Source organism: Dryobates pubescens, chromosome 15 (assembly GCF_014839835.1).
Source record: "Dryobates pubescens isolate bDryPub1 chromosome 15, bDryPub1.pri, whole genome shotgun sequence".
NCBI lineage: Eukaryota > Metazoa > Chordata > Aves > Piciformes > Picidae > Dryobates > Dryobates pubescens.
Genome location: NC_071626.1, coordinates 9,688,646 through 9,716,389, shown reverse-complemented (window position 1 = coordinate 9,716,389; position 27,744 = coordinate 9,688,646). Strand labels below are relative to the sequence as shown.

Below are 27,744 nucleotides of genomic sequence, written 5' to 3'. Positions count from 1 at the left end.
TGGAAGAACAGGGCAAAGGTTTAGTGATTTTTCCACAGCAAACTGAGCCACGTGATGTCTCAACTTCCCAACTGTCCTATGGACAAAAGAATACTTGCAAAATTCTTAATTATATGGGGGGAAAAAAACCTAAAAGAAACAAATACATAGGCTTGGGGAGTTTTTTATATACTTGGCACCTGACTGTTTCCTGTGTGCATCTTTGTAAGTGCAAATGGGAAATTTTGCTGGTTTATTTCCAATACCACTGAATATTCTATGTACTTGTCACATGCCTCATTCCTGTCAGCTCTTTTCAGAAGCGAATGTTTCATTTCTTTTCATAAAGAACCTGCTACATCCCTTTCATCATCACTATTATCTTTCCCCTTACTACTTCTGTATCTGCTACAACCTTTGAGATATGCAGAAGTACCACAGCTGTATGCTCTAACAGTATAGTATTTGCTGATTAATTTCCTATTTCTCTTTTGAAATAATTTTTAAATCTGCCTCACCAGACACAAGCCCACAACCGCTGACAATAACCTGCCTCATACTCAAAGCAAATTCCTGATGATGAATGTCAGAGTTCGCTATCTCAAGACAGCAATTTCCAGGATGAGGTGGCCAAATAACCAGCAGCTAGCTACTTATTTGAAGTTAATTCTTCCTCATGCCTACCTGCTCAGCAGTATCAAAAGGTAAGTGAGGATATTCACTAAACATATTCTTCACCTGAAATACCTCACATGAGCAATTGCTTTAATTACTGGAGTGATGAAAAGTAATTACAGCGGAAAATTCTGCAATCTCAAAGTAGGCAAGAAGCACCTACCCAAGGGAAAGTCATCATTGTAGTATCATCCATGTGTTACAAAAGTCAGCTGATGAACCCTTGGTGCCATTGACTCCCTTCTTTCCAAACCCTTGCTAGATGTATGGGGCACAGCCAGATGACCGAGCAGCTTCCTCGTCTTGCTTCTGATCACAATATATAGAGGTCTCACCACCCCAGATGTGTCTCTCTTAGGAAGTCAGAAAGTCACTAGTCCTTTATGGTATGGAAGAGGAGTTGAATACATTTCAGTGTGGCACATTAAGTAGCTGAGAGACACTCTAATTAAATAATGCTTTCTCTGGGTTCATGACAACGTAACACCAAAGCGACAGCACCTGCCATTCCCAGGCGAAGCAATTTACATAAACTTATTCCTCTCCTTCTATACCTCCAGCTGCATTCCGTAATTTATACAGACACACAAATTCTTCCCTCTGACATTAACAAGAGAAACGAGTTGAATAATCAGCTCACAGTATTAAGTGCATTGCATTCACTATCAAGCAAGCTTTTTTAGTTCAGTGGATGATTAATCTTCCCTCGGCGGGTAGAGTACCAGGAGATGCAGAGAGATGACAATTGCTCTCGGCTTCTGGCCATGCACTCCACTCCATACGCTTACCTTGCAACAACAGCATTTGCTGGATCCCTCCAAGAGCTGCTCTAATTCATTAACCCAGCAAAAGAATTGACAGCTTTCTGCCAGGTCAGTGAATTAAAGTGGCTCACGTAAGGCATGCCAGAGCCAGTAAATAGGAGTGGGAGTTTGCTCTTGGAGCCAGATCTCTCATTTCTGACAGCAGTGAATCTTTAGATCAGCTCAGCTGCCAGAGGTACTGCAGCCTAATTAGCATCTCCATTTGCAGCTCTCTGTGCTGGGCGTCTCCATTAGGGATATGCACAGTAACACAAGAAAGGGGAAGAAGCAGGTGACCCAGCACCATGAGAAGTGAAATGCAGAAGGTCGATGGGTTAAGAGACAAGCAGCTACGGGCAGACCGAGTAGGCCAAATATGGTCCAGTACCTCTGTCTATTTTTAAGTCTGGTCTTTCAGCTGTGCTTTGGGACAGTATCAAGAGAAAGGACAGATGCATAGAGATGAAGACCAGGAGACCCACATGCCAGGCAAGAAACAAAGCCCCACAGATGAGGCTTGATCCTAAAATAAAGATTCCAAAATACTAAGCCGTTTGTATTACACCACCTATTGTGCCAGTTTCTCTTCCGTGCTTTGAGCTGAGAGCTTTGAATGCTTTCCACTACACTCAGACCACCAGAACCAAGCTCATCCTTAGCTGATGACACCATCCAGTCATTACCCTCTGCTCACAGCTTTTAGACTCTGCAGAAAGGCATGGACTTTGACTCTCAAAGTTTATTTTACTTAAATTCACTGCCAGTGTTTGACCTCAGGCTTCCCAACCACTGTCTATTAACTCAGACATCACCACTAATCTCAAATCGATTATTCAATCTGACTTGCCTGCCAGAATATGCCCAGTTTCTATAAAAGACACTCCTCCCCACCCAGTGTATTAGGGACTGCACTATAGACCCCACCACACTGCTGCATAACATCTTCCCAGTGAGATGAAACTCCCCTTTCCATGAGAGACCATAGCCTCTGTTACTTTTGCAATTATCCTAAAAGCTAACAGTATTAAAGAGCGGGAAAGCCCCATCATCTGAGCATACCTTTCACTACCTCACTGTGTCCTGCCAGTTGGACCAAGCACAAGCTCTGCTCTTAAAAGCAAGGAGAGACCTTATCTGTTTAGCTGAAGGAATTTCTAAATCATCCCAGGGGAGCACAGGCTTCAAGGCAGTAGCTGAAAAATGCACCAGCTGTTCAGTTTGGGGTATCACCTTCACACATGGCAGCAGCTGCACTTGTCAATCGCAGTAATGGAGAGAAGGAGCACAGATCACCTGTGATGACTTTCTGCTCTATTAAAGTCAGCGCTGTTCTTTGAGCAAGACAACAAAACGGTGAAAGGAAAAGATGCTGTAAACCACAGCAGCCTAGTCCACATGGACTGAACACCTATGTCAAATGAGTAACAACCAGCCTATGTGATGGACAAGATGCTTGATGTTAGCTGTAGATGTTCAAGGTGAACTAACCAGCCCGTTCTGCTCTGTTTTAATAATGCTCTTTACCTTGAGTAGTTACTGAGCTTTCTTCCATCCCTTAGCTCCTACATCATTAATCAGTGTACTAAAGAGAAAAGTTACAAGCAATTACATCTCAAGACAGCCCAAAGAATGAAAATAACTTCATACAGAAGGAATCCTAGACATAAGGATAAAGGGACTCAGAAGATCCCGGACCTTGTGCATGTGAAAGTCTGGCATGTGAAAGGCGCTTGGCTGAGGCATATTCCCTCTCCCCCTGGATTTCTTCATGTGTCACCATCTGGGATCCTCTGGGTTTGATCACTCCCAGCCATAGCAGCAGCAGCACAGACTCATCTATGCCCTTACCCTCTGCTGGCTACCTACAATTTGTGAGCCTGACACTGCATCCTCAGCTCAGGCATCTTTAACCACCTTAAATGGTCAGACCAAGCCTGCCTACCTGTTTCCAACAGCCAGTGTAAATGTTACATGTTATTCAGCCTGTTTCTTGGGTAACCCCAGCCAGTCAGGCTCCCCCTGCAGCCTCCTGGCAACAATGCGGCCTCCCAGCAGGCTCCCAGCAACGCTCCCTCCCCCACAGACGGGCTCCCAGTACCTCCTCACAGGCTACCCAGCCTTCCCATGCACTGTGGGCTCCTCGGAGTCAGCATTAGTTGATGAAACACAGAGCCTGGCCCTGCAGTGCCATGGAGATGGCTCCTAATATGGAAGAGGAGCAGGAGGGTTGGCAAGAGCTTACATCCAAGGTCAAGGCTCGCATCATTTCCATTAAAAAGAAACGCTCTTAAGCTCTGGACAAGGATGGGAACAGCAAAAAAATACATGGGGAAAGCCACAGTGCTGCTGCCCTTTTTTCTCTTTTTTACTGCTTTCAGCTTTCCCATCCAACTGGCAGTGCTCAAGGTAGCTGTCTGTTGTAGACTGGCAGCCCAGATCTTATGGGTTGGAATGACATTGGGCAATCTGGTGCTAAAATGATGACTTGCGTTTCTGCAGAGCACAGCAGCTCTAAGTTTTATTTCCAGCCTGATCTCATCTACATTTGTATTTGCTGAGTAAGGCACATGAAGGTCCTCTTCCTTTGTCAACGCACTTCAGTTTGTCCTCTTTTTCTTCTTCAAGATGTTGATGTTGTGCCATTCCCAGGATGAATTCTAAGGTGTTTAATCACAGTCATAACCAGTGGTGTCAACCATGCAGCCACTGCCCATTGCAGAAGGAGCAGAGGCACATGCCAGGCACCGTGCACACAAACTGGCACTATCAGTTCTTCCAATCGTTGGCTCTGAATTTACTCAGCACTTGCAGGGGAAAAATAATCTCCATGAGCCAAACACCCAACTACAAGTAAAACTGAAAGCATTAACAGATTAAATCCGCCCCTGAGCACTGAAGGCTCTCACCATAAGGCTCTTTATTAGGAAGTTAAGTCTTAACAAGTGGCTTAAGGGGTGGATAAAGCTTTTCCTGGGATAATCTGCCAGCATGTTGCCCAGTGCCAGTTCCAGGCCATGGGAAGAAGAAAAACATACATACATAAGGAGGTGAAAAAAATCTTTGATTGTCAAATAGATGCCCCATAACTGAGAGGTCCTTTACCACCTTCAGCCCTGAAGCTCCTCACCATCTTCAGGTAGTCAGGAAAAAAGAAAAAGTGTTTTTGTAGTTTGCTAGATTCCTGAAAACAAAACCACATTGGGATTACACCTAAAATGCACCCTACACCTAGTGTTCCCCCCTAATCCTCTGTACCATCAGCCTCCCAGAATTTGCCTCCATCGCATTCATTTGAATTGCCCATCAATTAACACAAGGTAATTAACACTTTTGTAAAGGACTGTCTACAGACAACGCCACCATGGTAAAAAAAGCCATGAAGTCAAGTATCACTGCTCTTTGCAGACACCCACTTCAGAGGAGAGCACGCTTAAAAGAAAAAGAAAAGCATCTAGTGTTTTGATCGTAACTTTTCAAGCCTGACACTGATTTGCTTAAGCAGCCAGCAATCTAATCAATAGCTGCTTCTCCCCAGAGCACCACCTTGCTCTTCTGCTCTGCATCCTTCTGCACTTACTGCAAGAGATCCGTTCTGAGTGCTGGCCGTGTTCGTGCTCTGCTCTCCATGCGGCTGCGTGCTGCCGTAGAGCGTCAGATTGTGCTCGCTGGTCTGGCCTGCATAGTCCTGAGTGTGTGGCACCCCATACTCTGTGGGAATCCCGTTCTGTGGGGGTGGCGGAAATGGGATTGTGGTGAATGGCTGCACCATTGCATCAGGAGTTGCTGCTGGCTCCTGGTTACCCTGAAGAAAGGGAAAAGGAGAAAACAGTTTTATATTATAGAAAACAGATCAAAACATCAGGTGAAGAAATGATACACACCTTTATGCCAATATCCCTCCCTCAGCCACCATAAGAGTGCACTCTTCTATTTTCTTCTCTGTGAAAATGAGCATGCCTCACATCTCTGAGCCATCACACTGTTGTCTTAAATCTTTTTGGTGCAAGTTTTTCTTTACTGGGTGGCATATGAAGAACAAATTACGGAGCTGGAAAATGGCTCTGCTCACAAGCAAGCATACTTATCGTGTGGCTCAGAGCAGACTCTGCTGTGCTACAGCAAGAGAAAGGTAGTACTCATTTTAAAACTCATCTGTGCAGCAGCCCCTTCCTTTGCTCCAGCAGCACTGAGTACAGAGCACAAGTGTTCAGGTACCAGTCATTAGAATATCCCATTTGCTTAGCACTGACTCTGAAGAAGACTCTGAAGAATTGTGGACCAGAGTTGAGAACACAAACCTGCAGTACACTCTCTCTCTCCGGTTCTGAGCATCACTGCCATCACACAAGGCATTAATTACCCACTCCTCCCTCATCTTAGAGTATCCCACAGAGACCTCTACACGAGGACAGTGGCCTTTTTAGCAGCTTTTAGCACTGCCTTACATGCAGTTGACACCAACCAGATGACTCAGAAACAGCCAGCTAACCATGCAAAAAGATATCCCCAAAAGACAGCAAAACCCCTCCCCCACCATGCTTGAAAACCACCCAAAGCAAACACAGAAGTATGCAGCCCTGCAGAGATCTCACCAAGTGGGGAGCTGGGAGCAGCATTCAGCCACCTGGGGCGAAGGAGAATAGCCTTGACATTGAAACCCAACCCTGGGAAACCCAGGCTGCTGCACCGCTCCTTACTGCTTCCACAGACACAGCAGAAAAAAAATCCACAGGAAAGATTTATGATAGGAGAGCTGTTTGATTTATGTGCATGTCAACAGACTAATCCTGATTTTAAATTTTGGCTGCCGTTCCAGCCCTGGGTCCTCCCCCACAAAGCCCAGAGGTGCTCGAGTCTATTCTGATACCAGCATGCTTAAATCAATGGCATAAAAAAGCAGCAGACCTTATCCCGTGGACAGGAGAGGCAGAGTGGGAATTACCAAGCAGCCTTTCAGCAGGGAGCATGCAGGGGCTGATGGACCTCCAGTGCAGCCGGACAAATCTGTCAGTGCCTTTATCAGCCTACCTGCAGCTTTCCCTTCCGGGGGAAGGAAACAATGATAAATGCAGTGCACCTCCAGCCAGCAGCGGGTCATTCAGACACTGGCTGAATCCCAAATTTGCTCTGACATTAGTCTATCTGGTCTGCCTCCCCTGGGGGCCACGTGGCCACAGGCTCCTGCAGCTGGGGAGGAGAGAGAAGGGCATTCAATACCACTTAGTGGAGCAGAGCTGCAGCCTTGGCCCGCACCAAATGGGCAGTTTCATTAACTAAAGTCCAGCTGCTGCAAAGCCTCTCTGCCTGCAGAAACACAAAACTCTGCAGTCTTATCTGAGAAAGGAAAACTCAGGCAAGCATGCCAGCCATGGCCAGTGCTCAGTTCCAAGCCACTGCAGACCTGCGCTGCGTGCTGGCAGTTCTGCAGAGGTTTTTCACACACTGAGTACGCACTCCAAAAGCAGGACAAGGTTCCCCTGTACAAAAGGACAGCAGTTCCACCAGCCCTCTGCTTCTACTCACTCCTCTGCCATTCTCATCTTCCAGAGAGCTTCTAACTTGACCTAAGCTATCAAAGCTCTGCAGGGCAAGTTTTACAGGAGGAAGGAGAGGCTGAACGATGACTGCAAACCAGGTACCAGAAACCCTGCTGCTCACCTATTTGGACCATCCTGTCATGGTCTTCCATTCTCTTTGCATTCTGCCTCCCTTTCAAGCTCTCTTGCTTACAATATTGTAATTATATCAAAACGTCTGTGTGCTGCCATGCAGCCCACGTTGTCTGCCCTTATGTTTAAAAGCAGGAACCAAAAATGGAACTGATTTTCAACAAAAGGGGAAAAAAAGAATTAAAAGTTGGTACAGTCACCCCAGGAAAGATGCAGCAGCAGAAAGTATCTCCAGTTTTCTTAAAACAAACTAGATTTACAAGCCAGCAGCACCCCAAATAGGAGGAAGGGAATGCTAATTAGCCACAAACAAAACATACCTCTGCCATCCTCTCAACAGCGCAGGGCTGCTCCCCAAACGACTTTGTTTAAGCTCACTCTTACACTGCTTGCAATGCCAGCCCACAAACCTTATGTAATCTTATTTTCAAGATTTTTACCTTCTCAGTTAACACTGTTCCTCTCAGTTTAAATGCATTTCAACCTTTGAAATATTTTCTATCCCTTCTTCAATCACCAGCAAACGTCTGGAGGATGAAAAACGCTCGCTCTCTTTTCTGTTGCTTGTGGCACTTTGACGATGCGTATTTACGCCGAGCTTAATCACATCTTGCGAGGCAAACCAGCCGGTAACTTAATTTATTACCTCTCTCTGACCTTCCCAAGATTTTTCAAATAAGGGATTTCTGGGGCAGAACAAATTTTTTTTTCCATACCATTGTAACTTTTTTCCTTCCCCCTAATCACACTACCATGCAAAATCCCATCTTTTAATAGAAATGCAGCCTTGATTTCATGTCTCAGGTTATCTGTAGATTTATCACCATGACGCTTGTCCAGGTTTCATCATTCCACAGAGCATCTGGATCTCAAATTATTTTTCTCTTGATATGATTATGTTCACATTTCCCATCTGATTTCTTTTTTTTTTTTGGGGGGGGGAGGTAATTTTAATTTCCTTTGATGCTTTGGTATTACTTTTTTCTGCTTCCGCTAGTGTCTACAGAAAAGGACTCCTGATGAGATCTCTGCAGGTTTCACAGCATACTGATATCCTCCAAACCCAGAGGAGATTCTACCTCTTCTGTTACTCTACCCAATTTCAACATTTACACAACACTTCATATTTTCAAGAACACGGTGGGGGGGGCACATCCTACTTATCTTCAAACACAGCACCTGAACTCCTTCCCTTACTTCTAATGTACCAGGGAAAATCCTGCAGTCAAGAGGTGCTCCTCTTCCCTGCTCTCAGGAGGTACAAAGAACATGGAGAAAGGCCCAGACTTCCTGGTAATGGTACATACATAGGAGAGATGGAACTGAAAGCATTTTGTTTATCCCATCTGGACAATGTACCTCACTGCACTGCCAGTCCTGCCTGTTACAGCTCTTAAAAGTTGACTCAAATGCAACAACAGACTGAGATGGACGCATCCAAGAGTAGTCACCATGCTCAGACACATGCAAGGACACCATCACAGGACTGGGAAAAGCAGGGCTGCAGCCCTCCATAAAAACTATTGCCATCTTCAACTTGTGTGATGGCACGAAATAAATCTTAACTAATGCTCAGGAACAGACAGACACTGCTCTCAGCCACAATTCAGGGTGGCTGTCAGACTCCAGGAGAAGAGCTTGAGACACATTTGGCTGCAGGAATAATTTTGGCAGTTCCAGGTTAACTGATTCCTCCATGAGTCTGTACTGCCATATAGTGACTACACTAACTGCCATCACAGGCTAGAACTGGGAAAGGCTGTTCAGTGAAACTGGAGTTTGGTATAATTAACACATGTGCCTTAATAAACAGGAAAGAACCTCACTACAATGTACATTAATCTATAGCTGCACTGCTACCATAGAAATCACTCATGCACATCAGGCAGGAATTCAAAGCAGGTCCCCTCTTGTAAAATGTTGACATCTCATTCATCAGCACCTAAGCCTCTAGGGAACATGAAGGGTATGAGATATGTTTGGCCTCCCCTTCCAGGCCCCTTTTCCCAGCACTGCAAGGGTCCAGTCACATCTTCCCAAGGACCCACTTTCTCAAGTCAGGGGTTTGCCTACACAGCTCAGTACAAACCCACCCCAATCTTACTTACAAAATAAAACAGTGGGGGGAAAACTAAAAACAAACAAACAAAATCTAATGGAGAAACACTTCTAAGAGCTTACACAGCTTTAACTTAATTAAGCAACTTTGTAGCTCCAAGCTAAGCAGAGAAACAGTAAGTAACAACAGCAAACCCTACCTTGTAGATGGGTGGGAGCTGGGGACCACATCTCAACAAGCAGCAATGTGGTTCAGCAAATGTGACATAGGATGAATTCTTTCAACAGACAGCAGGTGGTGATCCAAGATCACGGCACTGCAGCGCCAAGAGCAAACACCAGAAACACACACAAAGGCCTCCTACTTCCATAAAACTGTCAAAGATCAGTCTGCTTTGTGATGGGTTGGTTTTGTTTTGCTCATTAGAAAAACTGATGTAATTACAGGGATGTGAGAGGAGCCTTAAAGCAGTGCAGCTCCAGATCTCTCCTTTATTGGTATGCCATAGCATGCATAGATATTTAAGTATATCTTACCAAATACACATTATAAACCTGGTAAAGCTAAACAAGTACAATTTCTGTAGAGCCATTCCCGTGCAAACTGCCACAAGGTAAATGGTCTGGTTTGTCCATAACCCTACTGCAAGTCGTAGGCATCAGAGAAAGGTGCAGAGAAATGCTACAGCATGTAAGCACCAAGTAATCTCTCAAACATACTTTTCAACTTTGGTGATCCCCAAGTCTCTGAGACAGATGTGACTATAGAGCCTGTTAGTGAAATAGGGCTTCCAATAGCTATAAATTCAGTGAACCCGTTTTATGAAACCTTGAAGCAACTAACTTGCAGCTGATGGAGGCAATTAACCCATTTGTGAAGACCAGTGTGTCACAGGCTACGACTGTTTGTTCTCTGTGCTAGCCTAATCCCTTTCGTAAACAGCAACACTGTTTGTAGCTCGGATCTGAAGAGCCTGGCACCACCATTCCACCTGGAGCTGCTGCCTGCTCTCAGCTCTCCCCATGAAAGGGACCCTTGTGAGCAAAGAGGGGGATGCAGGACCGCAAAGTCACAGCCTCCTGCCAGGGAGGTAAAAGCAACACATGGCTCTGGCAGAAGAGGCCAAGCACTGCCCTCTGGCTGTAACACAGACAAGAGAGAAAGGGCCTACCACACACCACTGCTGTCCAGGAACAAAAGAACAATAATAAGGAACACCGGCTGGAGGGTTTTTCACCCTGCTTCTCACAGCTAAACACAAATTAAGGTTGCTGCAGCCGGCTCCCCTTCCCAGCCCCTTCCCAACACAGCCTCCCCCCTTGATGGGACTCAGGCCACAGATGTCACAGTCACATCTCCACCTGTGCACTCCTGCCCTGTCTTCCCTCCCAGCTACAGCACTTCATCCACCCTCCAATGAGCCATTTCAGCACATACCCCATGAAAAAAACCCAACCAAACAAAAAAACCCCACCACCACACAACACCACCTTGCTTTTTATTGTCAGGTTAGTTTTGTTCCCAGTTAAGAGTGTTGAAACAACTTGGCAGAGAGTTGGAGGAGACAAGAGCCGAAAAGAAGAGGGGGTGGAGAAGTTGGGGAGGCAAGGGCCATGGGCACCAGCACGTGGATGAGCTCAGGCTGTTGGGGAGCTGCAGTCTCTGGCATGCACTAACCCTCTCCCCAGGCAATTCCACAATTTGCCTGCTGATAACTTATCACCAAGCAAGTTCTTCACAAATGGAAATGGATACAAATCATCATAAAGGATGCTCCAAGACCCACCAGACACTCAAGCATTATCCTTTCCAGAAAATCACAGGCTGGGGCATTACATCAGAGATAAACCCCAACCTACAGCAGTAGCTCTTGCAGCACATGGAACCTAAGCCTTGATTTCAAAAATAGTGCTTTTGCTCTTTAAGGTCATGAAGACCATGAAGGTCACTTTGCCAAACACAAGGCACAGTGATGCACGGAGTGGTGAAGTGACAGCTATCCAAATCCCCAATCGTGCCAAAACAGTGACTCAGTCATGTGTACCCCACAGATGCCCAGGAAAATCATACAAGTTCTTCACCCCAAAATGCAGTAGTAATGCTTTCTGCAATGGATTAGTTTCTGAACAGTGCATAGAATGCCTATATAAAGGAAGTTCAGAAGTGAGAAGGATATAAACAGAGGATATAACCATCTTGTATTCTTCATCTTTGTACAATCTTGTACCTGGATTCAGAGGGGTACATGACCCTAACCTGACACCCCCTAACCTGACACCCACAGTTCACACTACAAAGGCATTTCTGTTACTCCAGAGAGCAAGACTGGAATGTCTGTCTGGCAACCCAGACTGACAAAATCACCTCTCTCTTTCTTGCTGTGGTTGATAACAAAAACACCTTAAAGAGAATCACGGGTAACAAATGTTTTGTATTTCCATCTGCACATCTGGAGCTTGATCTTTGTTTGACCTATGACATATTGAGGTAACAGAAAAGGATGCTAGATTTTGACTCTACTGCCACAGGCAACAAGAGCAATTCCTCCTGGATCTTCCCAAAAGCAGTGCTCTATCTATAAGTAGCCTTGCAAAAGTTTGATGGAGTTTCATGCCAGTTTTGTTAAAACAAAGGAAAATGTGTATGTATCCATTCTTTAAATCAGCTGCAGCAATTGCAGGAAAGCTTTTTATTCTGGGTTAACTTAAGCCTAAACATGCTATTTTTCCACCAAGGAAAAAAAAAAAAAAAGAGAGATGCCTGCACTCAAGTTACACCTAGCTAACCATTTAAAGGCATGTTCTCTTCAACTTCCTGGTGCAAGCTTGCACTGGATTATCTAATCTTGCTCTTCTTTCTTTTAGATATGTAAAGCAAGGGAAGACCCACGTTATCTTCCAATATACACTCTATCATTACAGGCCACTGAAAACTGTTCTGTAAAATAAAACAGCTGGCTTTTCTTCCCTCCCCCTTTTTTTTTTCCCCTTTAAATGCACTGAAGAACTTTATGGAGAAGAAGTTCAAGCCCCTCTTCTGTAGGAAAGGATGAAAGAAAATTACAGCCTTATCTTACCCTCACACACAGGAAGCACTCACTCATCCCCACGCTGTCATTATTGTCACTAATGGTCAACTTTTGCTCTATCCCAAAGCACTAACACAGGCTCTTGGTGCTGAATGTGTACACGCTTAATTAAGAAGCCTCTGGGCAACCTGCAAAGAGGCTTCCTGTTGGACGGAGCCAAAGCTTTGGTTACGCAACATTCATAAGGCCCAGAGCCACATCTACTTACCGACCTGAAACATACCTTTCGGATTTCTTAGAAGCCCTCATTTTCTGCTCCTGAAGTCTACATCATTCTCCATTAAAAAAAAAAAGCCACCACCAAACCCCAGCAGTCAAACGTTACTGGCACAAAAGCGTCCCAACAAATGCTTTCAATCAATTCACGCTCTCTGGGGTTGATTAGAAAGAGAGAATTGTGCTTCAAGAGACGACACTGAGGTCTCAACATCTGTTTCCATTCCATATTAGGAATGAAACTACCTCTGAGAATTATTAAGAAGGGGGTGGGGGGTGTGGAAAAAAGGGAAAAGTCATCAGGATGGATATGCCCTGAGCAGCAAAGCAAGCCAGCGAGTTAAGAGAAAGGCTCAAGTTCTTTTTTGTTCCAGATCGGTCCTTTAACACCTACCCTGGCCGTGTTCTTCCCATCCCTGCAATATTCCAAGTGAATATTTTCCACTTCACATTCATAGTCAAACATTCTTGGGGAGAAGAAAAGAAATTCCACAAGACATCCAGCTTTCAACAAATCAGTATGAATATTAAGTCTCAGAATACTACAGATGCAGTCATACGTTAATCCAGCAGGCACCCAGAGCGGCACAAGCATCTCCCACACAAGGAAGATTACTTTTACTCTCAGGAGAAGAGGGTTAAATTTCTTTTTTTTGGACCAGAATTCAAATGAATCACAGCTAAGCAGCAGCGTGATGCAGATGTGTCACGTACATTTAATACAAGCTAACCACGATTAGCTTTTCAGTGGATTAGCAAACCAATCACACTCACAGTTGCAAGACTGTAGCTCCTCATGCAGGGAGGCAGCAGGAAACAGAGGCCAGTGGTGGGGAAGGATTGTGGTAACTACTCTTTCAGGAGGGGTTCACGGTTGCATCAGGGTGCCCGGACGCTTGTGTACAAGACAGAGGACCTGTCTGTATCGGTTTTCTGCCTTACTCCTGACTGCTAACGAGTGGGTCCTGGCCTGCTCAGTTAAAGAAGTGCTGCAGAACATGGAAATAGGGAAGAAAAGCTCACCTTGTGCCATGGCAACTCTTGACCAGGTTGTCAGGGTAGTGTCACAGCTACTGTCAGCTGAGCTAATTCTGCAATCAGGTTACTCACATCAGACAGCTTTGTTTCAAGGAAGACAGTAGCTCGCTCGCTCTCTCACCTTTCTAAAAACCAGTATCTGCTTCTCCAACCCCAGACAAGTACCTGAGCTGGATTGATAAGGAATTTTTAATCCCATATCCTACCCTGTGATTGGACTATCACGCAGTACCTGCAAGCACATCATCAAATCTGAGAGAGCATGGCAAGTTATTCCTACAGCCTCAAGAATTCAAACTGCTTTCCTGAATGTTTAAATCCTCATGAAGCTCGTTCAGCCCCAACAAAGATTTGTATCTACTTTAATCACAGGAATTTTTCAAAGCTGTTACCATGTGGTGCAGCTATCTGTAATAGACTCTTCCAGATCTAGCTTTATACCCAGTGCTCTTGTAGGAAAGATTTGGAAGACCACTTTTTGCATCAGGCTTCCCCATCCCTCTCTCCCCTGCTGTGAGGGGAATGAGCTGAAGACAGTACTGAGCTGGGCAGAGGTGCTGCTCTGAGCTGACTTGTCTCCCAAGGGATAGACAAACCCCAAAGTCCCATCAGGCAGCTTCACTTGCACAGCACATACACAGGCCCCTTCAATTCCTCCCATTTCAGTGGCCATCAGGAAAATCCTCCTGCATGCCTGCACCCATTCCAGCACCTCACAGGGAAAAAGCAGCCCTGCCTCCACAGCCAATTCAGGAGGAGGAGGAAGGGACAAAGAGTTGGGAAGGGAAGAGCACATCTGGAATCAATTGGAGAGTGCTGAATGCCTCAGGAAGAACTGCAGAGCTGGCAGAAACCATAGCGAGGAGCCGTGCGCTTGGACGTGACTATGGAGCAAAGGTGGGGGACGAGACACATACAGCATACTTAAACACAAAACCAGAGCTCCTCCTGGGGCTCTTTTCCTGCATGCAAGTAGCTAACCATCTCAGCTCCGTCACACTTTCAGTCACTGGCTTATCTTGGGTACGGTCAGAATTCAGTACGGCAGAGAGGGGATGAGATGCACGCAGTCCCAACCGAGGCAAATGGGACTCATCTGGGAGTCAAGTGCCAGAACTGAGTAACACAGCAACAATGCTGCATCAAGCTGCTCCTCAGGGTGCAGGACAGAGGGAATCTGCAACTGACTTGGCACACGCTCGAGAACAGAAATGTGATGGTTTAAAAATGAAGATTTCTTCCCAGAGTTACTTTCCATTCTTGCAGTGCATTCTCCTATCTCCCACCACTCACTTCTTCCAAGAGAAATTTTCCATTTTCAAGGAAGCCTCCACTACGAGTCTTGGAAAGCAGAGGTTCTGGAAAGGAGCAGAGGGTCATGGAGAAGCATTTCACGAGTATGGCAGCCTGGTACAAAGAGTAGCTACTGTTGTGCAGATACAGTACCAGCAAGTAGGATGCAGAAGCATTACTACTGTGGTACGTGGCCTCAGTCAGCTGAAAACTAAGATACCTGGTTCCACATATGAACTTTAAAAAGGGAATTGAAAAATTCACAAGGGAATATGAAAGAGCCAGGAAAGAGATTAAAAAATTGACCACAAGATTGGAAAAACTCACATGGCTGTACACTGAAAGACTTGGCAAGTCCAGTGTGTTTTGCCCAGAATTACCAACAAAAAAAATTAAGTGGCAACTGATTATTTTGTGGAAGTATATTAATGGTAAGGGAGGGGAAAAAGAAATATTAAGCACTAATAATATTTAATCTAATGAACAAAGACATCAAGAAAACCAATAGCCAGAAGCTGAGTCTGATAAATACAGCTCTAGTCAAAGACAGCATTTCATTTTGTTTACTGATTTCTAAGTGACAGTCATTAAGTCAGCCAGTGAGGACTGAGTCCTTCCCATCTCTCCATGCTTTCAACGTTGCCATTCAAAACAGAGCTACCTGAGTGACACAATTGCCCACAATGGACATACAGCCAGAAGAGAGGATCTAAGCCAGACCTGTAGGACAACGCTCTGGAAAGCTAAGAAGAGCTGGTGAAAGTCGATGCACATAAATTAAAGCAGATTAAACTAAGCAGCAGACCCATTTATAACTAAAATGACTTCACCTTATGGAGAGGAACAAGCTACTGAGAAGTATAGGTTCATGTACCACTTAATATGATAAACTACAAACTGGCCTGAGCAGCAGCGGCTCTGCTTTCCTCCCCAGCTGTTGTGAGATCCAGTCATGCCACGGCCACAGCCAGAAAATTAATTCAAACAATAGTTGTCTGTTTGGGCATAAACTGAACTGTCTCGCTTTCTATCTGCCTGAGCACGATGCCCAAAGCGTGAGGAGGCTGAACATATGGCCAGGGCAGGGAGACGAAGGGGACTATTCTTCTCACAGCAGCCCACAGTTACGCTACATTAAGCGCAACTTGAAAATGCACCTGAAAGCCACTTCATCCCAGAACAAGAGGTTACATGGACATTTAGCATATGTTATTGCCACTGTCTGCTTTGCTTATATTTAACTCTTGGAGTGTCCCCATGTATGCCAGCATAAAGGTGGTTTATACACAGTGAATGTCAAGTATCTCAGGAAAGATTTCCCCATTGTTATAAAAATCCTTTTAAAACCTCTTTCCACCAGGCCTTCCAGCTAACACAAGTTTACCAAATTCCTGCAGTAATCACAAACCACCACAAGCCTCTCCCCCTAGACAGGCCACCTGCAGGGCTCAAAGGTGAAGCTTGAGGTCAGCAGCACATCTGACCACCTTTCAGATGGCTCCTCCTGGGCTGGATGTAGTTAATGCCTCCAGGCCCTGTGCTCAGCAGCATCTTTGGAAGCACTCTGCTTTCCCTCAACAACTGCATCAATGCCTTGGTCACATAAAATGTGTGGGTTTAACGACAGCAATATACCAAATATTCACATTAAATGGTTGCATATTACTGGTAGCCTCACTTTTAAACTGTTCTATTTTATGAAAGCTAAATCGATAAACCTTAAAAGCTAAATTGACGTAAGAGCATCTCATTTTGGTGGCACGCCTATCAGCATCTGCAGCTCCATTAATATGTCCCTGCCTGAGTTCCTGGGAAATTTACCCATCCATAATTCCCTGCAGACATCCACCTTCCACAGTCAAGTGCATTAAAGGTCCTTTTCCCCCCTCCTCACTGTGTTTGTCTGCTCACACCTACAGAAAGACAAGAGAACAGGCTACACATAACTCAGACCCTTTCAGCTAGTCAGTCTGCCCTTCTGTACATCCCCTTTCACGCACACAGTGTCAGGCTAAACAAAGCCACTCACTCCAGGATGCAGGCCTGGAAAAAAAGCATTAGCATCTGGCAGCCAAGAGCAGCACCCCAGCATTCGAGCCTGAGAGCAAACACAAGTCCCTGGCACCAAGAGGAAACACCGAGACGCACGCCTGACTGCTCCTGCCAATCCTGCAGTGGGGGAATGCCCCATTACTTTATTTAATATTTTTTTTAGTATATTTTTATCATATTACTGAAAGGAAATGCCAGGGACTGCTGCAGCCCCTGTCCCTTGAGGCTCTGCTGCTGCCATCAGGCTGTGCTGCCTTTGCAGCGATGAATATTTAAACAGGGCAATAAATATTTCAGAGCACATTCATCCCGATGAGAAGTCTACTAGCATAAGAGAGACAAGACAACCACACAGGGCCAGGGCTGCTCCCTGTTCTGCCCCTCTGGCTCCCACAATGCCTGCTCTCCCTCAGCCCTCAACAGGCACCCAAGAGCCTCAAAATCTCATGGGCACAGTCCCAGTTACTTTGCAAGCAACCAAAACCACCGTGGATAAAAGTTGAAAAGTTCTTTGCTTTCCAGAGAGGTGCAGAACACAACTACCAATTGCTTTGCTTTTACCTGGGGCCTCTGGCTTTTAGGTATAGTGCTTACACTCAGGGAGAAAATAATCTCCCCTAATTTCCTCAGTGTATTTACTCAAAACACTTCTTCATTGCTAGCAACACTGCTGAGCATTCTGAGAGATGCTAACAGATGTACACAACTTGGTCATCACTGGCTCAAATAAAACCAGCCAGAAAACAGGTTTAGGACTTGAAAAAAAAAAATCCATTAATTTACTCAGATGTCATCTGCATGTCATTCATGTACTGGGGGCTATTTTGACTTTCATAGTGATGAAAGCTTGGGGGTTTAACTAGTATCTTAGCTATGCTCTTGCCCATAAAGAATTTTAAGGGGTTTTTTGAAAGATAATTTCAGGGGTAACTAAAATTTTGCAGGAAACCAGAATCCCATATAAGACTTGTTAAGGATCAGATTTATAGGGTCACAAAACCCATGGCCATGCTCAGTAAAGGGACTCTTCATACCAGCTTCCCCTGCCTCTCTCACTAGATTCAAAAGACATGAGATATTTGCTGGTCACCAAGCATATTGAGAAGCCTCCAGAAAACAGTTAGGCCTGCTCTGAATGAAGGGAAGCCAAACAGACACCCTCATGAACAGCAGTAAGCAGCCAAAGTTTTATCCTAAGTGACAGGCACAATCTAGCCTCTCCTGGCTAACTGAGCTGTACCAGGACACCTCCTTCCCAGGTAAAGGCTGCAATTAATAGTACATTAAAAAAGGATTCTCTGCCTTCCCAGGCACCCATGTTTTCAAAGCTGACTGTAACTAAACCACAATCTCAATCTGTCACACATTTTCAGACTCTCAGACTGCCTGCACCTGGATCTGGCCCAGCTTAAGGTACAAGCTGGGCACCAAGTGGTTCAGTCCTTGCAACAGTTTGGGAATGTGCAAGGGTACACAACAACTCAGCAAGGTCTACAGATGCACAGCCTTGGATTCAACTGCTAAGTTTCCCTGAAGTCTCATTTCAGCTGCTTTTAGATTTTTGAAGAAGCAGAAAGGGTCCTGCAGCACATTAAAAGTGAGATTCCTACTGCAAGCCAGAGAGCTCCTGCTATTCCATCCCTGGTCCTCATGGTCAAGGGAAGAGACCATGGTGAGTGGTGCACAGCCTGCTCAGGATGGCTGGTTCCCTGCTAATGAAATTCTCTTTTATCCCTCTGCTCTCTGGCATAAACTGGCTCCAAAGTGATGTACTGAACAGCCAAAGAGCAAAACAGTAAAACCTCTTTCCAGACAGCATTTCAAGGAAAAGCAGCTGCCTGCTGAAGAGGTGAATCAATTACCTGCCACCACCCTCTGGCCCTTCTGACCAAAGGCTCCTGAAAGAGCAGCAGCATCCCTTCTTCAGGAATGGCCATCAGCCATGCCACCAAAAAGATGAAGCTTATATTAAAATCTGCTATCACAGCAGCATAGTTCAGAGAACAGCAACTATCCAACTGCTTTGCCAGCAGCAAGGCTGGGATTTTACATCTCTGCTCCTAACCACCACCCAAACTGTCCTTCATAAAGGATCCGGTCAGAAGTCAGGCCCAATCCAGCCCAGAAAACACCTTGTACTTTCCTAGCCTGTTAATGGACCTCATACAGAGGAAGCAAAATACCCTGGAAGGTGAGCAATTACCTGACCAAGTAATTTAGAGCAGGAGCCACCATTTTGCAGCAGACATCAAAATAATGAGTGCTCCTCTGCTGACTGTGCAGCTCCATGTAATTCCCATGATGGGACTCATACCCAGCAGCACACATTAGCATGGAGAAAAACCCGGCATCCGATCCCAGGCAAGAATGAAAAGGTAATGTTCACTGCAATACAAAGTCTTAAGAAGGAAAACATTTAATGCTGGGGCTCCCAAGGACCTCTCACGACTCAGACAATGCAAACAAATGAAAAAAGTTAATTTGGATCATATCAGCCCCACTGGCACAAAAAGGGCAGAGCAGGCACCCTGGGGAGAGGGAGCGAAAGATTTGCCACAGATCAGGTTACTATCACTGATGGCTGACCTAAAACACCACAAGATTTCAGCAGACACTGCCAGTTCTTCTAATTTTGAAAGATGCAACAGCCTCCTTTCAGAAATGAGATGTGTGAAATGCGTAACACTGTAACTGAGGTCAGGGAGGAAGGAGATTCTGAAGCACAAGTACATAAGCAGCCAAGACGCTAATCCTCGCTGCTTTAGAAGGAGCACAGTTAACTGAAAACAAGAAAAATGCAGAGGCAAAATGTTCCCTTGAAAATGTAAAAGTTTCAGTCCAAAGCAGTAAGGACATAAGGAACTGGAATCATTTCTCATCAGTCTGAAGCTACTGCACAGAACAGACAGACGGACAACTGCTCTGTCCTATAAACATGCTCCTTAGAAACAGATGTCCCTCTGCAACCCAACAAGCTCTAGGCTTGGGAAGCTGAAGACCCAGCTTGCTGGATGGTCACAACACAATCATCCCCAGATGGGCCAGCACAGCCCACAGACATACTTATCCCTGTCAAACCTGAGAAATGCTCTTCAGCACAACCCCTCACCACTTGGGTTTAACTTCGCCTTGTTTGAAGGGATCTGAACTGCCCCACTCCACTGGCAGCAAAGGGTAGGCAACACAGAACTTACAGGACCAGTCAGGTGCTGAATGCAAGAGCTCCACAACCCATTTTCCTGTTCTGGGTGATCCTTCCCAACTTCATCCAACCAGGCTGGTAAAGTTCATAACAAACTTAACATTGGTTGTCTTCCAGTAATTTGTTAGGAAGGGTTAATGCTCAAAGATGGCCAATGACTACACAAGTAGTAGCCCACAGCCACCAGCATATTTATTTTTACCTTAAGTCCCTTTCTTTGTTAGGCCTTCAAAATGCACTAGAAGATTCACAGGAAGATGGATGAATGTAAAAAACAAACTCCTTTCAATGATTAGGATGAAAATTGCTCTTATAGTTTCCTCTCACACATCCAGGATGTTTACAGGATGCCTTTCCAGAATCCCAGAATGCAGAACCACCTGCACCTGCTATGGTCAACATCTGTTGGTCACTGAGGGAATGGTTTGAGCAACTGTCTCTAGCTTTCCACCCTGCTTCTGCTAGGCACTATACCTCATTAATGGGCTTGTCTCCATTCACTCCAGAAACTCCAAGACTAATACACCTGATGTCACACAGGTGCAGAGGAGTAGCTCACACAGACACAGTAACCCCTGGCAGAAGGTTGGGATAGTCACAGGTGACAGCAATTCCCACACCACTTCACAGATGGACTGGCTGCAGAAGGCCCTGCCTCACAGTAACACTCTTCTGCTAAAATGGCCAGAATAGTAGCCAGGAGGCTCATCACAGCTCTACGTGTAAATCTGGTCAATCAAACATGGTTCTTTCCTGCCACCAGCTTCTTTTCCCCTAGATTTAGGCCAGTATCTCAGAATAATTGTATGGTGACATAGAGCCTCACAGCTAACCTAGAGGCCTACTATACTTTTGAAAGCCACTACAGTCCTCTACAAATCCCTAGAAGACAAATTTATATTCCTTTATGCTCCTCCAAAACATTAAGAAATCCCTTTTACTCAGCTTTAGCTATTCTTCTGTGTTACAAATAGCACAGCTCAGAGTTTCCTACCCGCCCACTACAAAAAGAAACACACAGCCACTTCAGCTGTGTGGATACTTCTGCTTTAAGCAGAGATCTGGCTGGGACACGGGTGCTTTGCCACGTGGCTGAGCTTCCAGGCAGGACCCCTGCCACCCATCAGGGCAGGAAGATTTGAAGCTGTCAGGCAAGAATCAGGGCAGGCATGGATCTGAAAGGAGAAGCTTGCGTCTGCAGCCTCCGGTGCAGCTTTCTCCTGGCTTCTGTGCCACACTTGCAGTAACTCCTGCAGCTCACCATCAAAACCAATTAGGAGTATTCAACAACCACAGAAATCCTGAGAAATCCCATTTGAGCTGAATGGGACAGTAACACCACCGCCTCCCTTACCTCCTCAAATCACAGCTTGTTTCAGGGAGACCTTTACTTTGCCCATGACCAAAGTGGCCATCAGGCTCCTCAAAGCTTCAGTTTCAGACTTGATGGAAAACACTGCTCAGGGACCTTTACTCTGACTTAACCTGATTTAGATTGATTCATCTCATCAAATAAGGCATTTAGAAGTCTTGCTTTCTGATGGAGCATTGAGATCTCTGCAGTATTTTTTCCACCTCTCTCAAGTCCATGTTATTAGATAAATTCATGCTCACATTCCTTACAGCACTTTGACCAAAAGAAGCTCTGAAGACCTGGACTTCCACAGAAAAGTTCCTCTTAGGATGAAAGTTTGAATTTGGATGACCTAAATTCTATCTGCCATCAAGAGGGTCAGTGCCTCCTTGCCTGCACCTCTTCATCAGTCACACTTAACATATGCTCATTCACAGTCTGTCACCCATGTCCCTGTGAAGGACAACTAGAGCAGAGAACTGTCCTAAGTTTTCACTGGAGCCTCCAGTCACCACCTTCTTCATTCCTGCTTCTCACCACACTACACTCTTTACCACAGACAGGCTCCATCACACCCCCAAAAACACCAACATCCATCACAACCCAAAAAAACCACCAACATCCCTTCCCCCCAGATCAAACCAAATTTATGTAAGAACTCCTAGAAGTACTTTTCTTCCTCTACCCACTGCTTTGAGAAAGAAGAGCACTTTATCCTGGGCTGGGGTGGAGGCAGATCAGAGAAGGATTTTGCAAATCAAACAGAACATTAAACAGCTTTATCACACACACGAAGCAAGGGGGAAAATTAAAGCAAACTAACAGGCATTCAATATTTGAACACTAAGCAAAGCTAACACACCACAATACCTTGTAGTCCAACCAATGGTAAATAGACTAATTCACCGGTTTCACCAAATCACCATGCTCTTTGTCCTCTACCTCCTGATTCAGGCTGGAAGGTTCCTTTCCAAGATAATACAGGTCTAAAACTCTGACTAAACTCTGAAATCCTGTTCCCTGCTGCCCTATTTATCTCAACCACATTTTGCAAAGCAGGAAGGAACACACGCTGGAAAACAAAAGCCTTTCTTACTCCTGCTCCTTAATATTCTGAAGTACTTTGCATAAATGTTAAGTTTTGATAACCTCCTTCCGTATGCTGCAACAGCAAAACCAAGAAGAGCTACAAAGAACAAAACAAATTAAGGGCTCCATTCTTCATGGCAGGTATGTGAAACAAAGGAGGACTAGTGTTGTCCAAGAAATGTGAACTCCTCTCCAAGGCATTTTCAAGCCAGTCTTTTAAAGTCATTTACAGCAGGTTTTGCCATTAGGACTGGAGGGAGAGCACAGGCTTCAGATAAGGAGCCTCAGTGAGACCCAACAGGTGAATGACAGTCTATGCACTGCATAGGTCAACCTCTGATTATCTAAATCTTGGTTAATCAAAAGCAATTATCTGAAAGTCAAATATGCCCTCCGAGTCCGATAGCTTGGCAAGACTAGGACTTATAAAGCACACAGAAATCCTAACTCTACAGGACCACAACTGCAGAGACTATGAATTTTAAGCAGGATAACTGGGAGGACAGTTGAGAGTTTTAACCATACTCAAGACTCCCAGCCTGAGGGTAGTCTTCAGAAGCAGCTAAAAGATTACCCTCATAATTACTTGGACATTTTTGGTGTCTCCATGCATCCTCTGATTACAGGCTACTTGGAGTGCAATTCCACTTAGGTATTTAGAGACCACTCAGGGTAAAAGTCTCCATTACAGACAGGGCTGGTAAAGCCAGGATCCTTCCCATTTTAAGACCCTGTTTTCAGTTGCTTGTAATTCTGAGAAACCATTTCAACTAATCTTTTTCCTCCCATGCTTTGTGCCATTTAATTTCAGGGTTAGTAATTTACTTCTGCCATATCAATCCAAGAAAAAAGCAGAGGGAATATTTTGTCTTGTTTTACGACCAAGGGGGGAAAAAAAACCCCACTCACAAACTACCCCACACACTTTGAAAAGCCTACGAGAACTTCTTATTTAACAGAAAAAGAATAACTGCAGGGATCTATATTAAGCAACCCTACCACACAGCCAACAAAACATAACCAACATTACAGCAAAACTATGGAAAACTACAGTGCTTGTCTTACATTTCATCAGCTAAATTTGCTAGCAAAGCCATATACGGTGGTCCAAAAAATGCTAAAAATAAGAAAGAGATTCCAGTATACAAAACCTGCTGAAAAGGAAAGAACCAATCCACTCTTCATGTTTACCATGGAAAGAATCAAATGGTGGCAACACACTTTACAATGGCTTACATATTAGGAAAGACTCAGCCACACACAGAAAGGAAAAGAACGGGTTGTCAAGGGTGGCGATGGCATCACAGCTTTTAAGGCCATCAGGAATGGTTTAGACAGTAGCAGGAAATAGAGATGCTCTTGAGGGTGGCTGGCAGTGCCACTTGCACCCCATCTTCTGTGATTTCATGGTTTTGTTCAGAGCTTATCTACAGCTTCACAGGAGATGCCAGCTATGTCAGATCCAGGTCTGGAGATCAATGTCAGCAGGGAGATGACCCACCTTCTGTGCCTTGCACCATTCCCTTTTGTAGTGATCAAGTAACATGGAGCAGCAGTTACCCACTTCAAAAAACCCAAGAAATAGAGCTGGAAGTGTAGCAGAAGGAAAGTAAATTGGGACAAGAAGCCTAGGTGCCAACAGGACAGGCAGTGATAGCAGGAAAAGAGATCAGAGAAGTCTGACTGCAATAGGAGCAGAAAAGGCAAACTAAGTGAGGATCGCAAGGTGTGGGAGGAGAAGTTAAAAAAGCATATGACAAGGAGATTAGGAGGAGGAGGAGAAATAGAGAAAGAATAATCAGGTCTAAAAATCATCCGAGAAAGAACTGAAATGATCAAGGTGAAGAAGTAGTGTGCCAAAATAAGATGACACATAACTGGAGAGGAATAGAGATAGGGACAGCATGGCCATGGATTTACATAGGACAAGCTACTGGGCAGGTATCAAGAGGAAGACAACCCATTCATCCACAATGGGTGGCAGAGGTGAGACAGGAGAGGTCATGCAGGGATGGGAGAATATGCCTACAACTGTACACTCCCAAAGCCTAAACCAGAACCTAATACTGTGAGAAGTCACTATTCCTCTGCTGTCAGCAAATACACAAAACCAACTGGCAAACACAGATCAAGCTGGCCTGCACAGAAAACAACAGCTAATTACACATTCAGTTTAAGCAGCAGAGGTCTGTGGGATGCATCTGGGACAGCTACTGATACTTGCAGAGGTCATCGTGATGCCACATCTACTGGGGCTGATGGGGACGGGTGGAGGGTTGTCTGGTTTGTCTTTCCTTTCTTGTGGAACAAAATAGCATGTAATCATGTGATTAAAGACTATCATAAATAGACACAGAAAGAAAGAGAACAAATGAAGGTTTATTTCACAACTTAAAAATATGGAAATGCCCCGGAATTGAAGTGCCTTCCTATTACCATCTTGATAGCTCTCAATTCAGTGTGTGAATAATATTGCTCAATGGACAGTTTGGCAAAGGAGAAAAAAGAAAGAAAGAAAAAAAAAGTGAGATCCTTTAAACAAAGCACACTGCTGAACAGGCCCAGCATTTGTCCCATTTTCTTTTACATAGGCAAAGCACACTCTATTTTTACAAAAAGCTTTCAGTTGAGCACTAATTGCTCTAGCCTCTGCGAACCCTACAAAACTACCTAATACATCTCCAGCCCTCACTGGTCATTGCACAACCTCTAGGAGTCCAGAAAAAAAACCCACCGCATCCTGCACAGCAGAGGACCGTAAATATCTCTACAGGAGCAAACCAAAATACTTTGGGTAGGGAAGTTAACATTTGTCTGCTCTGATTCCAGGGAACACACATTATTCCAGGAAGAATACCTGACTACATCCCTTTAAAAAATATCTGAGAGCAGACTGAAGCAAATTAACCACCTCCTCTCTGGTACTTAGACATACATGGGATGCTGGTTTGTGAATTCTGTGCCTCTGCAGCTGGGAGATAAGTAGGTTAAGGAATAGAATAATACAATAAACCAGGTTGGAAGAGACCTTCGAGATCATCATGTCCAATTTATTATCCAACACCACCTAATCTACTAAACCATGCAACCAAGCACCCTATCAAGTCTCCTCCTGAACACCTCCAATGATGGTGACTCCACCACCTCCCTGTGCAGTCCATTCCAATGGGCAATCACTCTCTCTGTGTAGAACTTCTTCCTAACCTCCAGCCTAAACTCACTGCTGAAAATGTATCTAAAACAGGAAGATCAAGCATTCAAAGTGAAAAAGACCAGAATCCAGGTGTGTGGGGGGGAAGTCAGCCCACCTTCCCTCTCCCCACTGCAGCTCCCTTTTGCATTGGTATTAGAAGTTTATAGTAGAAGGCTGGTCAATACTAATTAAGTGCAATGGAGCCACCATGAATGAATAACCTGCAGGGCAAGACATTGTTGGTTTTAAGGGCTTCCCTTGATTTCAACCTACAACTTGTAGTATTTTTTGGTAGCTCACTGTAACCTTTTCAGTAGTTTGGATACTTCAGAAATTAATAGCTTTTAAAATAACAATGAAACAGTGTGTTAAATTTACACAGCCTCGTCACCCGAATATCACAACATGTACTGTGGCAAAATGAGGCATCCTCATTTCTCAACACCCAGGTACCCAGGGGAGTTACCTAGTCACCTGCAGAAGAAATGCATTAGGGAGCAGCGAGGTTATTTCTAGGACAGGGACTTAAGGAAATGGCACTGCTATATCAAGTTCCCTTTTATATTGTCATCCTGCCTAGGCAACATTGAACGCAGCTTCTGCCATCCCAAGGCTGCTCTGCAAGAGCCTACAGCAGTTTGCTTCCACTCCAGGGCATCTGAAAGTGCTCAGCAAAGGTCATAAAGACAAAACGACTTCTAAAAACACTCATCAGGTTCTGACAGGTTCCACTGGTTTTTTTAAGTTAAGAATAAGCTCTTCTCAACCAGTAGTTAAATCCCTATCACAACAGTTATAGACACAATCCACAGGCCCACCTTAAGCAACAATGACTTTACATCAGGAAAAGTGAGGTGCAGATCCATTCCTGGGGGAAATTGTCCTGAAAAAAAGTGACTGGCCAGGATTCCTCTTACACAAACCTCAGCTGCTGACATGGTGTCTGCAATGCTAAAACAAGTCCTGTAATGAACAGATGAAGGGAAGCAAAAACTACAGGACAGGTATAGGCACAGAGGCAGGTACCATGTGAGCAAGCATTGCTTTCTGAACAGCAAAGAAATTAAAGAGTCCAAGGCCACAGACTGAGAAAAGAGCGATCCCCTTCTGACAGTTCCACACAAGTTTGCAAGAGTACCATCAAACTGAGGGGCAAACACTTGGCCCTAAACAGAAGGGGGATGCAATTCTTAAAGCAAGGAAAGGAGACAGAGCAATAGTGGTAGCTCCAGAGAGCAATCAGAGAGAAAATAAAGCAAGCTTCCACCACACAAAGTGTTTGGTCTTTCATGCATTTTTGTTGTTGTTGGTTTTGTTCTTTTTGGCTGATTGTTTTATTCTGTTACTTGGGTATCTTTTAGTGATTTTTTTTTTAGGGGAACAGTAGAGTCCTGCAGCATGCATGGAAAGGAACAGACCCTAAAGCAGATATAAGAGAACAGGAGGAGGGAGGCTGTTCTGGGGCTCGGTCTCCCTTGCAGACAGTTCAGACAAAGGAGGACAGTCTCCTACAATAGGATGCATTGTACATTTTTTAGCTAGCACAAGGTAGCCGTCTGATAGGGCTCCCCATCTTCCTCCCACTCCAAATACGCACCCCCTGCATGATTCCAACATGAACAGCAGACAAAGATCCGTTTTATCACACTATTACTGTGACAAGAGGTAGAAAAGATAGGAAAGGGGAATGAGGCAGAGAAACGAAAAGGAGACAGAAAGGCCTTTAATGAGTCAGCCGCTGCTCTGATTTAAATAAGATCTCCATTTAAGGGGCCCTGCGTTTTGGAGTTTTTCCTTAATTAAAGGGGGGGGGGGGGGGGGGGGGGGTGGAAACAATCACTGACTAAGCAAGCAACTTTTGGCTGCAAAAGGTTGCCTCACAGCTGTACATGCTGTCTGGGAGGGAAAGGGTTATAGAAGCGGGAAGGGAAAGGGAAGAAAACCTCTGGAAAAAATGAGGTTGCTTGCTGGTTCATTTTAACAAGGACATAAATTAGTCTCAAAGCCACAAACGCCATCACCTCCCTGAGCCCT

At 44.8% G+C, this 27,744-nt stretch overlaps 1 protein-coding gene across 13 annotated transcripts in view; it reads right to left on the bottom strand.

The window, feature by feature from the left end:
- Positions 1-27,744, bottom strand: part of RBFOX2 (RNA binding fox-1 homolog 2) — a 168,370-nt gene that overhangs the window by 49,009 nt on the left and 91,617 nt on the right. For 11 of the 13 annotated variants that reach the window (XM_054168063.1, XM_054168061.1, XM_054168059.1 and 8 more), the window contains one exon: positions 5,035-5,259. In XM_054168063.1, coding sequence (XP_054024038.1) covers positions 5,035-5,259 — 225 coding nt within the window. Of the gene's footprint in view, positions 1-5,034; positions 5,260-6,049; positions 6,140-6,485; positions 6,620-27,744 lie in introns of those variants that run through there. The other 2 variants (XM_054168071.1, XM_054168068.1) reach the window with 2 other exon arrangements.